At 58.2% G+C, this 12,833-nt stretch overlaps 2 protein-coding genes across 2 annotated transcripts; one reads left to right on the plus strand and one right to left on the minus strand.

Moving 5' to 3' along the window:
- The first annotated feature begins 1,862 nt into the window (after positions 1–1,862).
- On the plus strand, positions 1,863–10,921 carry NAALADL1 (N-acetylated alpha-linked acidic dipeptidase-like 1). The gene is made up of 18 exons (XM_004682644.2): positions 1,863–2,038; positions 2,119–2,291; positions 2,367–2,494; positions 2,879–3,001; positions 4,152–4,435; positions 4,530–4,634; positions 5,085–5,170; positions 5,270–5,389; positions 8,134–8,219; positions 8,286–8,349; positions 8,435–8,502; positions 8,731–8,822; positions 8,911–9,001; positions 9,695–9,776; positions 9,867–10,040; positions 10,136–10,223; positions 10,336–10,428; positions 10,697–10,921. The coding sequence occupies exons 1-18, from the start codon at positions 1,863–1,865 to the stop codon at positions 10,881–10,883; spliced, it is 2,220 nt and encodes a 739-aa protein (XP_004682701.1). The 3' UTR covers positions 10,884–10,921.
- Positions 10,922–11,278: 357 nt separating this feature from the next.
- On the minus strand, positions 11,279–12,831 carry SAC3D1 (SAC3 domain containing 1; the record flags this gene model as incomplete). The annotated part of the gene is made up of 2 exons (XM_004683355.2): positions 11,279–11,847; positions 12,654–12,831. Coding segments are annotated over 2 exons (696 nt in total), but the record flags the coding sequence as incomplete, so codon positions are not given.
- Positions 12,832–12,833: the final 2 nt, after the last annotated feature.

Below are 12,833 nucleotides of genomic sequence, written 5' to 3' on the forward strand. Positions count from 1 at the left end.
GCAATCAATCAGTGAATGGGCTGCAGTCAGTCAGTGAATGGGCTGCAATCAATCAGTGAATGGGCTGCAGTCAGTCAGTGAATGGGCTGCAATCAGTCAGTGAATGGGCTGCAGGGGCTGGGCAGAGTCCCAAGGCAGGATAGGCCATGGGGGGTGGGGGGGGTGCAGACTGAATCCCTCCCTGCGGGCTCCGCGTGCTGGAAGTTCAATGTGGGACTTAGAACTAGTGTCTGTCTCCCTTGCTCGTTCTCACTCCTGCTGGCCACCTGCATGGACTGCTGCCTGCTGAGTGCTTCTCGCCTTGGATTCCTTCGGATCTCCCTCCTAGACGGGATCTCTCATTCTCCCACTGGGAACATGCGGGTCCAGCCTCTGTAGTGGCGCTTCGAGCCTGTTTCCCTTGCTGGATTCTGTTGGGAGTAACCAGATTTACTGACAAGGACTGAATTAGGGTGGTAAAGAACTGAGCCTGGCATCCAAGCTTGATAAAGTGGTAATAAACTGCCCTTGCATCTGGGATGGGACTAGAAGGTGATAACAAACTGGGCCTTACATCAAAGGACACAGTGATGAGTCACCCCTTTGGAATCTGAGCTTAGAATCTAGAGAAGAGACCCCCACCCCCATAGGGCTGGCAGTAGCTGCCGACCCCACTCTAGGGGCTCCGTCTCAGCTGCTGGTCTCAGCTGCTGTCGGAAGCAATAAACTCTGCTTGCTCAGCCTTTCTGCCTCCCACCTTCCTTCCTTGCGGCCGGTCACAGAAGTTGGGACAGGACAGATTCTAGTGTCTGGGCACCTTTGGTTCCCCGGTGTCTGGCAAGGATCTGTTATAGAGCTCACTGAGTGAATGATGCTTATAGGTGTAGTGAAGTAATTAACGGATGGATGGGTGGGTGGGTGGATGGATGGGTGGAATCCAGACATTCTCAGAAGATGAAGGAGGGGGCCCTCCCTCCCTCATGGCACAATAAATTAAAGCGCAGCACTATGAAGTTGTCTGAAGCCACTGCAGCATGAGTTTGATTCCCGGCCAGGGAGTGACCCACATGGTGCGGCAGACCTCTCCTGATCCGCCTACTGCTCCCCTCAGCAGTGGATTTCAGTCACTCTGCCAGTTCTGCTCCCCACTCTGTCTCTGGTGAACCCTCACCTACTGTACCTCTGGCCTGTACCCCAGTTCTTATAAGCATAAAAATAAATAAATCTTGAAAAAAAGAAAGAAGGAAGCCACTTTGCCTTTCTTTCCTCACTGTGCTCTACAGCAATCCTCCTTCCCAAGAGTCCCACTTCCTCCCATAAGCTGGGGCCCTTTCAGGACAGAGACAGAATTCTTCAGGTTTCCCTATTTCCTTTAGCTCTAGGGCTTTGCATTTCAGAGGGTCACCAGCAACAGGAAATTCACGTTTCCACTGGGCTTAGCTGTTTCCAGGGCTGGGCACGTGAACCGAAAGCAGGAGCTCGGCCTCTGAGGTAAATGCCATTCCTGCCAGGCTCAGAGACACTGAGTTGATTACCCAAGGGCACACAGCCCTGCGGATGGGGTGTGAACTCAAATCCTGCTGGAGCAGCCAGAGCGGGATGACCTCAGGGAGCAGTGGAGGTGGAGATCAGCCTGAGGCCCAGTCTGCAAGAAGCTGGAGGGGCCTTGTCCCTGCTGGGCCTCAGCACCCTCGGGCACTGAGGGTGCCCTTGGAGGGCCTTTCTGGGTGAAGGACCTCGAGGTGCTGGTGAACAGCCCAGGCGTGCCCTGCAGGGCTCTCCTCACGCTCCCTGAGAGCCAAAGGGCAGGGAACCGGGGGTAATGGTTAACTAGACTGACAGCTACCTGTAAGGCGCCTCCTCAACCGCCCAGACTCTGCAGGATGCAGTGGGTGAAGGTGCTTGGGGGCATCTTGGGGGCCGCTGCCCTCTTGGGGCTGGGGATTATCGTGGGCCACTTCGCCATCCCCAAAGTCTCAGACTCCCAGGACCTGGACCAAAGACTCCTTGAGTCCGTCTTGGAACAGCTGGATGCGAGTAAGATCCGGGAGAACCTGAGGTGAGAGGCCCGTCTGCCCGCCCCACGCTCTGCCAGGGGCTCCCACCTGACCCCGACCTGCCCTCCCTTGCCCACCCCAGAGAGCTCTCCAGGAAGCCACACCTGGCCACTAGCCCCCGCGACGAGGAGCTGGTGCAGCTGCTGCTGCAGCGCTGGCGGGACCCACAGTCGGGTCTCGACTCGGCCCAGGCCTCCCAGTACGAGGTGCTGCTGTCCTTCCCCAGTCAGGAGCAGCCAAACCGCGTGGATGTGGGTGAGGCCCCGCGGGCCTGGGGGCCCTGAGGTGGGGGAGCCGCCAGGGCCAGCATGACAGTGCTCCCCCCCACAGTGGGTGGCACTGGCACTGGGAATGTGCAGTTCTCCTGCCGCCGGAGTGAGGAGGATCTGACTGGGGAGCAGGGGGACCCTGAGGTGGTGCCACCCTATGCTGCATATGCCCCCGCGGGAACCTGCCAGGTGGGTCCAGAACATCCCGTCCCCACTGCCCAGATCCCTTGGGTCCCTACCTAGCCCAGCTCCTCCTGCCTCCCCCCAGGGTAGCTAAGAATTAGTCCCTCAGCTGAGCGCTGCACTCCCTAGAACTCAGTCATCTTCATAGCTACTTACTGCCCATCACTTAGTCACTCCATAGACACGAATGGTCCCCGTTTGAGTTCAGGCCTGATAAAGGGTGCCCGACGCAGAGGACAGCAGTCCTGACTCTGTCCTCGGGGAGCTGGCGAGCTCTGGGGGGGAGGGGGGGAGGGCAGGACCAAAACCCCTCATCCGGCCACCCTGCCTTCCCTCCTCCCTGGTCACCTTTTCCCGGGCCTGACTCTAAGGATCTCTTCTCGGGTCTAGGGTCTCCTTGTTTATGCCAACCGGGGAACAGAAGCAGACTTTCAGGAGCTGCAGTCTCGAGGCATCACACTCCAGAACACCATTGCCCTGACCCGCTATGGGGGTGCAGGGCGTGGGGCTAAGGTGAGCCGCAGCTCCCAGGCAGCTCCCAGGGCAGGGCCGGGCGGGGAGAGGCAAGCTGTATCTCTGCAGTACCCGGGATGGCTGTGTGACCTTGGACGCTCCCTCTCGCCTCTGATCCTTAGGAAATAGAGTCAGAACAAAATTTTCAGCTTTGATCCTCTGGAAGTCTAAGCCCTAAGTTCTTTCTGGCTATTCAACTGAAATTCCTACTGTCTTCTCTCCCCTGCCCCACCTTTTTCTTTTCAGCTTGAGGAGTTGACTTATTATTTCGTGTCTATGGTTAAAAAATATTTTTTAATATAAAAGGTATCGTGCAAGAGAGGAGTAGGGAGTTAGTGTCAAACAGGTACTGGATTTCAGATTTACACAGGGAAGAGAGTTCTGGAAAAGGTTGGTGGTGACGGCCCCTTAATCCCACTGATCTGTACACTTTAAAATGGTTAAGATGATGCATTTCATGTCACGTGTGTTTTACCACAACTTTTAAAGACGTAGTAAGAACTGCAGAAAGGAAGAAAATAAGAAAAAGAAAAAAGAAAGGCAGCCAGGCAGGGTGGAGGCTGGAAAGCCTGTCCCATTACCGTCCCTCTCCGTCTCCCCTCCCCTCCCCTCCACCTGCTTTCCATCTCTATGAGTCTGCCTATTTCAGGTACCACATCGAAGTGGTGGAAGATATCTGTCCTGTGGCATCTGGCTTATTTTATTTAGCACGATGTTCCCCAGGTTCAGGGAATTGTATCAGAACTTCATTCCTTTACGAGGCTGAAAAATACTCTTTTGCGTGTGACCTACTACGTGCTGTTTATCACCTGTTGGTGGGCACCTCAGATGGTCCCACTGTTTGGTTACTGTGAATGGTGGTGCTGCTGCGAACACAGGGGTGCAGGCTAGACCTGCCACCTGATTCCTTCACGAGACCGGCCCCGTGTTGAGGCAGGCCTCGATGCATAGGGGCAGCCGCCCAGGGCGCTGGCTGGCGGTCTTCTGGGGTCTCAAGCAGCACCCCAGCCACAGCTGCCCGGGGTGGGGCGGGTGTCCCCTTGCTAGTGGGAAGATACCTCTGTCGGGCCTTCCACCAAGAGGGAGACAGTGGACAGGAGGGTGCCGCCCCACCCTCCCCTCCCCCTAAACGCAGTCTTCTCTTCCCCAGGCTGTGAATGCTGCCAAGTTCGGGGTGGCTGGGGTGCTGGTGTACACGGACCCTGCAGACATCAACGATGGGCACAGCTTGCCCAGCGAGACCTTCCCACACTCCTGGCGCTTACCTCCCTCTGGGGTGGAGCGAGGTTCCTACTATGAGTACTTTGGGGACCCCCTGACTCCCTATCTTCCAGCCAAACCCTCCTCCTTCCGACTGGACTCAGCCACTGTCCCTGGATTTCCTCCAATTCCCACTCAGCCCATTGGCTTTGAGGATGCAAAAGTCCTTCTCTGGTGAGTGGGTGCTGGAGTCTCCTGGCCACAGTGGCAGCCAAACTTCCACTCCCATCCCTGTATTTTCACTGAAGGTCCTCCCCTTCCTTCCCAGTCAACTCAAGGGACCCTTGGCACCCCCGGCCTGGCAGGGAGCACTGGGCTGTAACTACAACTTGGGGCCTGGCTTTCAGCCAGGGGGTAACTTCACAGAGGACAGGTGAGAGGGGCCCCCCGACTGAACTGCCCCGTCCACTCTTCCCCAGCTCCTCCCCTGACTCTGGAATGTCTGTCTTGTTTTTGGGGGTGTCAGGGAAGCAGCCATTGTGGCCCATGGGGTCCTCTCCTCCTCACCTCTGCTCTCCTCGGACCCCCTCCCTTGTTCCCAGATCAGGGCCTGGGCACTTGCTGTTCCCTGTGCCGGGAACACGCTTCAGGCCTCCTGCCACTCCCGCCCCGCACTAACCTGCTGCCAGGTGTCCTCTCCCGCGTCACCCCTTAGTGGCCTCGAGTCCTGTCACTTCCCCACAGTTCTTCACTTCCTCCTGCTCTGTCTGGCTGGAGCTCCCACCAGCACTGCGCCTCAGTTTCCGCGGCCTTAGAGGGGCGGGACGGGGCGGGACGGGGCGGGGCGGGGCTGAGCCATTGTGGAAACCCACCCCTGCCCCAGCCAGGTGAAGGTGAGCGTCCACAACCGCCGGGAGCTGCGGAACTCCTCCAACGTCCTGGGGATCATCCGCGGGGCTGTGGAGCCAGGTGAGCATCCCAGGCTCCGCCCTGCTCTGGGAGTCCCGCCCCTCGGGGTCCGGCCGGCCTGGATGACCCCGCCCACTCTGGCTTTGGCTCCTCCCCCAGACCGCTACGTGCTGTACGGAAACCACCGGGACAGCTGGGTGCACGGCGCCGTGGACCCCAGCAGTGGCACTGCCGTCCTCCTGGAGTTGTCCCGCGTGCTGGGGACCCTGCTGAAGCGGGGTGAGGCGGTCTTCTCCCCTGGCCCGGGGACTGTCCCCCAGGGGCCTCCTCCAGCCTGCACCTTCCTTCCTGAGCAGCTGGGCATCTTGTGCCACCCCCTCCCTTCCACTGTTCAGTGCTCACTTGTGCCAAACTGAGCGCCCTGGGGGTGGATGTCAGTGGGCACCATCGTCTGTCGCCCGGGATGGGGCACTGACTCACTGGAGCCCTAGCGCCAGGAGCAGCCTGTGGCTCTGGTTGGAGGAAGGCCTGGAGAGGCTGAGCTTCTGGGCCCCCCTCCCACCTAGCTCTCCCTCCCCCAGATCCCAAGTGAACACCCCAGCCCCCCTCCCCCAACCAGCAGGGGTGAGCTGGCAGCAGTTGGGCAAGGTTGTGAGCCCTAAGGGTGGAAGGGCAGGGCCTGGCAGCCCAGCGTGTGGTTTGGAGCTCAGCTAAGGGCAGCAGGGATCAGGTGAGGGGTTTTAACCAGGATGATGAAATATTGGCTCCCAAGTTTTAAACCTCTGGTACAGTGGGCAAGGTGTGGGGGGAGGGGCAGCCCTTGCTGAAGGGACCAGACAGAGACCTTGTGGACCTCAGAGCCTGGAATGGGAGGGGGCTTGTGCCACTCAAGGGGCAGTAGGAAGGAGGTGGTGGAAAGACCTAGGGGGTCTGTTGGTGACAGAGAAGACAGGGTGTATGGAGGGTCCCAGATCCCTGACTTCTATTCTGAACCACTTAGTGCCCGCAGCGCCATTTGGGAGGCACAAAACAGGGTCAGAGGGCAGATCTAGGCGGGGAATGTGCAGGGGTTCTTCACACAGTGATTTGTGTGTGTGCTAAAATAGACATGCCGTGCAATTTGCCTTCTTAGCCAGTTGTGGGAGTGCAGTGTTAAGTACAGTCTCAGGGTTCCAGGCCACCATCATCCACCTCCAAGTTTCTGCCTCCCCTTCCTTACCACATTGTGACCCTGTAGGTGTCTCACTTGAATGTTTGAGATCAGCCCCAGCTGGAGGTCACAGCAGCTACTCCTGTGGGGCTCTCGCCTTCCCTTTATGCTACTGATGTCAGGGAATGAGCCAGACCCTACTCGGGTACTGGGAGACCCTGCAGGAGAAGGCATCTGCCAGGTGAAGGTGCTGGTCTCCAGGTCAGAAAAGGGAGTCTCGAGATCAAGCGGGGAGTTGGTGGCAGAAATGGCATGTGGAGGGCGCCCCCTGGTGGTGCAGCAGGTTAAAGTACAGCACATGGCGTTATCCACAGCCACTGCAGCATGAGTTCAATTCCCAGCCAGGGAGCTGACCCACAGAGCACAGCAGACCCCTCCTGTCTCCCCGCTGCTCCTCTCAGCAGTGTATTTCAGTAGATCCACCTGTTCTGCTCCCCACTCTGTCTCTGGTGAATCCTCTCACTCCTGCACCTCTGGCCTGTACACCAGTTCCTGTATGCAGAAGTAAATACATCTTAAAAAAAAAAAAACACTATTAACAAGCTTAAAAAAAACAAAAAAGTATGGTACATGTGGAACCGCAGGTGTGGCTGAGATGACTGCGGGGGGGTGGGGTGGCGGGGAGGAGCGAGAGCCTGGCCATGCCGGTGGTTGTTCCAGGGTTTTATTTTGAAATATTTTCAGACTCACAAAAGAGTGGCAAGTCCAGAGAAGCGGGTCTGTCTGCTGTCATCCCTTTGTGCCTCCTGCAGCCTTTCCTCAAGTATTTCAAGTCTCAACTCCTGAGCTGCAGGAGCGCTGCACCTTTGCTCATGAACACGACTGCAGTCTTCCCTGGAATTAAAACCTTTTTCCTCATAACTATAGGACGATGTAGGATAATGCATGGGAATTTGTGGGGCTTTAAGAATTTTAAATTTTTTTTGTATAGAACTGGGGTACAGTCCAGAGGTGCCTAGATGAAAGGATTTCCCAGAGACAGAGCGGGTAGCAGAAAAGGCAGATCTACTGAAATCCACTGCTGAGGGGAGCGGTCTGCTGTACCATGTGGATCATCTCCCTGGATGGGATCGAACTCAAGTCATAGTGGTGACAGTGCTGAGACTTAACCCCCAGGTCACCAGCTTCTGCATGGGAATTTGTAATTATAAGCATGTAATGGTTTATGCTTTAAAAATATTGTTTTACAACCAAAAGAAGCAGCTTAATCAGAGGGGACTACGTGGCAAAAGCAGAGAAAAACCAGGAGTGTGTGGTGCAGGGGAGGGGAAGTCTGGAGAAAGCAGGGGACAAGCAAGCCCCCCAAGGCTTTCTGGAGGTGGCTCGGCACCTGGCAAGTGCAGTGGCGTTGATAACCCCCTGGATCTGAAGTCTGGCTCTGCTACCTATTAGAGGGGTGACCTCGGGCAAGTCTTTCGACCTCACTGTGGCAACCAAGGTGTTGTGCTAAGGAGTGGCTAAATATGGACAAAGCCGGAGGAGACGGTTCATATGAAGAAGGCGAGCGGACAGAGGTTGTGGGAAGTTTTGCCTAGGATGAGTGGCTGAGCGAGTTGGAGGTCTTCTTAAAACACAGCCATGGAGAAGAGGGGAGGCAGGGCTCCCACCTGGCAGGAGGTTGGGGCTGGGGGTGTCACCTCAGAGGAGGCAGGCAGGGAAAAGGAGGACTGAGTCTCCAGGTAAACTTGGCTGAAGAGCTGCTGGCACCAGAACCTACCTTGCAACCCTCCCCTTCTCCCTTGCCCCACCCTTTCCCCTTAAGCCACCCCAGGATCCTGGGATCCTGCCCTTAGCCTTTTATTCCCCTCCATAGGCAATTGGCGTCCCCGTAGATCGATCGTGTTTGCGAGCTGGGGGGCCGAGGAATTTGGGCTCATTGGTTCCACAGAATTCACGGAGGTGAGTGGGCCCCGCGGGGTGGGGGTCCGGGGTTGCTGGCGGCCGGCTGACACTCTTCCCCCGCAGGAGTTCTTCAGCAAGTTGCAGGAGCGCACGGTGGCCTACATCAACGTGGACATCTCGGTCTTCGGTAAGCGGGGGGATGGCTGCCTGGGGGAGGAATGTGGGGTAGGGCGGGGGGGCTCGAATGGAGTCTTTCCCTGATCCTCCCTCAGCCAACGCCACCCTGAGGGCGCAGGGGACGCCCCCAGTCCAGAGCGTGGTCTTCTCTGCGGCTAAACAGGTGGGGAGGGCGGGGCCGGGCGGCGAGTGGGCGGGGCCGGGCGGCGGCGGGTGGGCGGGGCCTAACGTGCGGGGCTTGAACTGATCCCAGAGCGAGTCCGTGGAACCCACTAGAGATGGCGGGCGGGACTGTCCCCAGGCTGCAGTCTCGGGTGGGCAGCTGTAAGACCCACCTGGTTGTTGGGCCATCGGAAGAGCCACCCCGAAATTGGATTACTCTCCCCACTAGATCCCCGCCCCAGGTGCCGGTCACCTCAGCATCTACGACAACTGGATCCGGCATTTCAACCGCAGCAGCTCCGTGTACGGCTTGGTCCCCAGGTGAGCCCAAGGCCCGGGCTGGGGTCGGGAATCCGGGGCTGGCAGACTGGTCCAGAGCCCTTCAGCGGGGGCCTCCTCCTTCCCGCAGCCTGGGCTCTCTGGGTGCTGGCAGCGACTACGCGCCCTTTGTTCACTTCCTGGGCATCTCCTCCATGGACATCGCCTACACCTATGACCGGGTGAGCTGGCACCCCTCTGTCCCCCGCCTCAGCATTTTGCTCCACCAGCCCCTCTCCCTCGGGCTGCTCTGGAGCAGACTGAATCCCTAACTGTGCTACCTCCACCAAGTTTCTCAACCTCTCTGAGCATCGGTTGATGCTCATCTACATGATTTTAAAAAATGTAAGATACTAGTGATTGTAAAATGCACTACTGTGATGTACACTATTGGAGGGAGAGACCTGCCACCAATTCATTGTAGCATGATGTTCTCTGAGAAACATCCTGATCCCGGAATTCTTGAAATGTGCAAACATATTAATTTCAAAGTTGATAACAGTATGAAACTGGCATGATTCAGAGCACTGGTGTGAGGGTGGTACAGAGCCCCCAGCTGGGTCTCCCTGGCCAATGCTCAACCTCCTCACCATGCCACCCCTGGGCACTGCATTTGGCATTTGCTTCCTGTGTCTGACTCCAAAGGCCCAGGTTCTTCCCCATGTTAGATGGAAAACTGGCACCTGCCTGGGCACTGCTGGGGGATGTCAGGCAGGGTACGTCACCTCTGTGTAAAGTGGGAATTTTAGCGCCAAATTCACAGATGTGGCCATGATTGGCTTGAGGTAACACCCCGACACTATAGCTCCCTGTTGATATACCCCTCCCGCTTCGCACCCCAAGCCTGTCACCTCCGGGCTTCTTTGTTCCCACAGAGTAAAACCTCTGCCCGGATCTACCCCACCTACCATACAGCCTTTGACACCTTTGATTACGTGGACAAATTTCTGGATCCTGGTGAGGAGGGGCCCAAGGGCATCCAGAGGCCGGGGGTGGAGGGGCCCAAGACTGAGCTTTGCCTCTGCCCTCCCTGCTGTCCCCAACCAGGCTTCAGTAGCCACCAGGCAGTGGCCCGGACTGCAGGAAGTGTGCTTCTTCGGCTCAGTGACAGCCTTTTCCTGCCTCTCAACATTAGTGACTACTGCGAGACCCTCCACAGCTTCCTGCAAGCTGCGCAGCAGGAGCTCGGGGCCCTGCTGGAGCAGCACAACATCAGCCTCGGTATGGAGCCTGCCTGCCGCTGGGCACCAGAAGCCCTCCTTGGAAGCATGGAAGCTCTCCATTCCCAGGGCTAAGCTGCTGGCTGTTCCCCACAGAGCCCCTGGTGACTGCGACAAAGATGTTTGAGGAGTCGGCTAAGGCCTTGGATCAACACAGAGCAGCACTGCAGATGGGCCAACCTGAGTGAGCAAGGGCGGGGAGGCGTGTCTGGGAGGGCAGCCTCCCCCACAGGCCCAGGATGCAGACTGGCAGCTGGGCTGGCACCAGGGTGACCAGCTGGCCCTGTCACCTCTAGCCCCCTGCAGGTTCGGATGCTCAATGACCAGCTGATGCTTTTGGAACGAGCTTTCCTGAACTCAAGAGCCTTTCCGGAGGAGCGCTACTACAGGTGAGCCTGGCCCAAAGCTCTTGAAGGTGCCACGGGGTGAAGCTGGGCAGTGGCCACATGAGAATGTCAGTTTCCTTGGCGTTCGGGGCATAACCTAGCCTTTCGGGAGTGTAAGACCCAAGCAGGGGAGGCGAGTCGGTCAAGGTCACCTTGGAACCAAAACCTACCTCTCCCACTTCCTCTGTAAGAACCCCTTTCAGAGGCACTGGGAGGTGCTTTTGTGCGTGGTGAGAAACAGGAGCTGAGCCTGTTCCCTTTCTCCTGCCAGCCATGTACTCTGGGCACCCCGCAGCGGCTCCACAGCCACGTTCCCAGGCCTGGCCAATGCCTGTGCCAAGGCCAATGCCACAGACTCCAGGTCTGCAGAGTGGGCTGAGGTGCGGCGGCAGCTCAGCATTGTGGTGGCGGCCCTGGAGGGTGCAGCAGCCACCCTGAAGCCTGTGGCTGACCTCTGACCCCAGCCCTCATTCTTCAGCTCTTTATCCTAATCCCCTGTTGTCTCCCCTGCGGTATGACCACAGGCCCCGCAGGCTTCCGAGGCAACAGTAAGTAAGGGTCCAGCGGTTGTGGACACTCAAGGGTATGGCAAGCCAGGATAAAACCTCTGAGGATGGAGACTGGGAGACAGGTGGGATTGGGGAGGAACAGCAAAACCACCCACTGTGCTTGGTATGGGCTGCCTAATGCCAGTCTTCGATGCCACTCAGAGACCAAGACCAGCCCTCAGGGACCTGAGAGAAACTGAGGCCCAGGGTGGGCAGGGCTCAGACTGCAACCCTCTCCTCCTATGTCCTTGTCTTAGTTCCTCCCTCCTTGCCATCCTCCAATAAAGCAAATCTAGCTGTTCCAACAAAACAAGTTTCTTTTATTATCTGGGAATCAGTCCTGGGACTCTGCAAGGTCACACAGCCCCTCCTGGTGCTGGGGACTTGGGTTTGCCCACACCCACATCTTCTTCCTCTGCCATAACGACCTCCTCCAGCGTGCGTCCGCCAAGCTTGCTCCCCACCAACAGTTTGCAGGCCCCGGGAGGCAGCAGCAGCTTCTCAGTATAGCGACCCCTCAGGAACACCACTCTCTCCTCTCCATCCAAGGGCAGCCCGTGGGCCTGGCACAGGTCCCGGGCCTCCTCCAGCCCATCCAGGGCCAGCAGGTGCACCACAAAGTCCAGAGGCAAGGCCTGGCCCTTGGGAGTGCTCAGGGCACGAGCCAGGCGGGCCAGGGCTCCTCGGCGGGCACGGCCCACGTGGCACTGCACAGCACAGCTCTGCAGGTAGGGCAGTGCCCGGAGCAGACGGAACAGGCGCGCGGCATTGCCTTCCCGGAAGGCGGCGTCCACGGCCAGCGCCGTGCGCAGGGCTGAGCAGGAGCGCAGGGCAGCAGGCAGCCGCAGGACTTCATGAAGGGCTTCCACAGAACCTTCGAGGTGGGAAGCAGGGGTGAGCGTGTAGGTCCTTCCACGGGGGGGGGGCCTGCCACCACCAACGCCAATGTCTCCCTTCCCCTGCCCTCTAGGCCTGGGCCAAGACCCTCCCCTCACACATCTCCAGGACGGCCCAGCTCCGGCCTTGCCTGGCTGAGCTGGCAGCTCCTCCGCTTCCCCCCAGCAGGACCTTCCGAACAGTATTAAGCGAGGAGGCAGTCAGGTCCCAGATGTAGCCTGGGCCTGGTCCACCTGAATCCAGACCTCTCTCCCTGGCCCACAGACTGTCAGCTAGGCCACACCCTCCCCTCTTCCCTGTCCAACTGGGAAGGCCGTTTCTTCCAGAAGGGGGCACTGCAACCTCAGGCCCTTTTGTAAACTAAGGCTTCGACTCACCAAGCGTTGTGAAGTCAAGCGCATTTGTTTCCAATTAAGTGGATCAGAATTTATTAGAAGGCACCATCCCACCAAGAAAACGTCCCTCAAATTCGTGGGCCAATGTGTCGGCTGCTTTGCTTCACTGCTTAAGCAGAGGCTTAAGTAGTTTTAACTTCGCCATCTAGCCTACTTTCCTGCTCCAGACGAGACCCCGCCGCCCAGAGAGGGGGGCGCAGCGCCCAACGTGCACCGCGGGACGGTTTCCTCCAGCACTTAACTCCCCAGGCTTTAGGAGGCAGGGCCGCTGCAAGGAACGGTGAGGTTTCAGGGTTTCTCTTTCCTGACCGGTCTCTCCCGGCCTCCACTGTCTACAAGGAAGATCCCCGGCCCCGCGCTCTGCCCCGTTGCCAGGGCCAGGACTCACCCAGGTTATAGAGCAAAAAGAGGCTCTGGAAAGCGGCCTGGCGAGGGTGTGGCTCAGCGCTCTGCGCGTAGCAGCGCCTAAGCGACCCGAAGCCCTCCTGCACCTGGGCCTGCAGCAGCACCGGGTCCACCTGCCCGCCCGCCGCGTCGGGCCCGAGCCGTGCCACCACGGCCAGCAGCA

This window comes from Condylura cristata, unplaced genomic scaffold, assembly GCF_000260355.1.
Source record: "Condylura cristata isolate star-nosed mole 26May11 unplaced genomic scaffold, ConCri1.0 scaffold00015, whole genome shotgun sequence".
Taxonomy (NCBI): domain Eukaryota; kingdom Metazoa; phylum Chordata; class Mammalia; order Eulipotyphla; family Talpidae; genus Condylura; species Condylura cristata.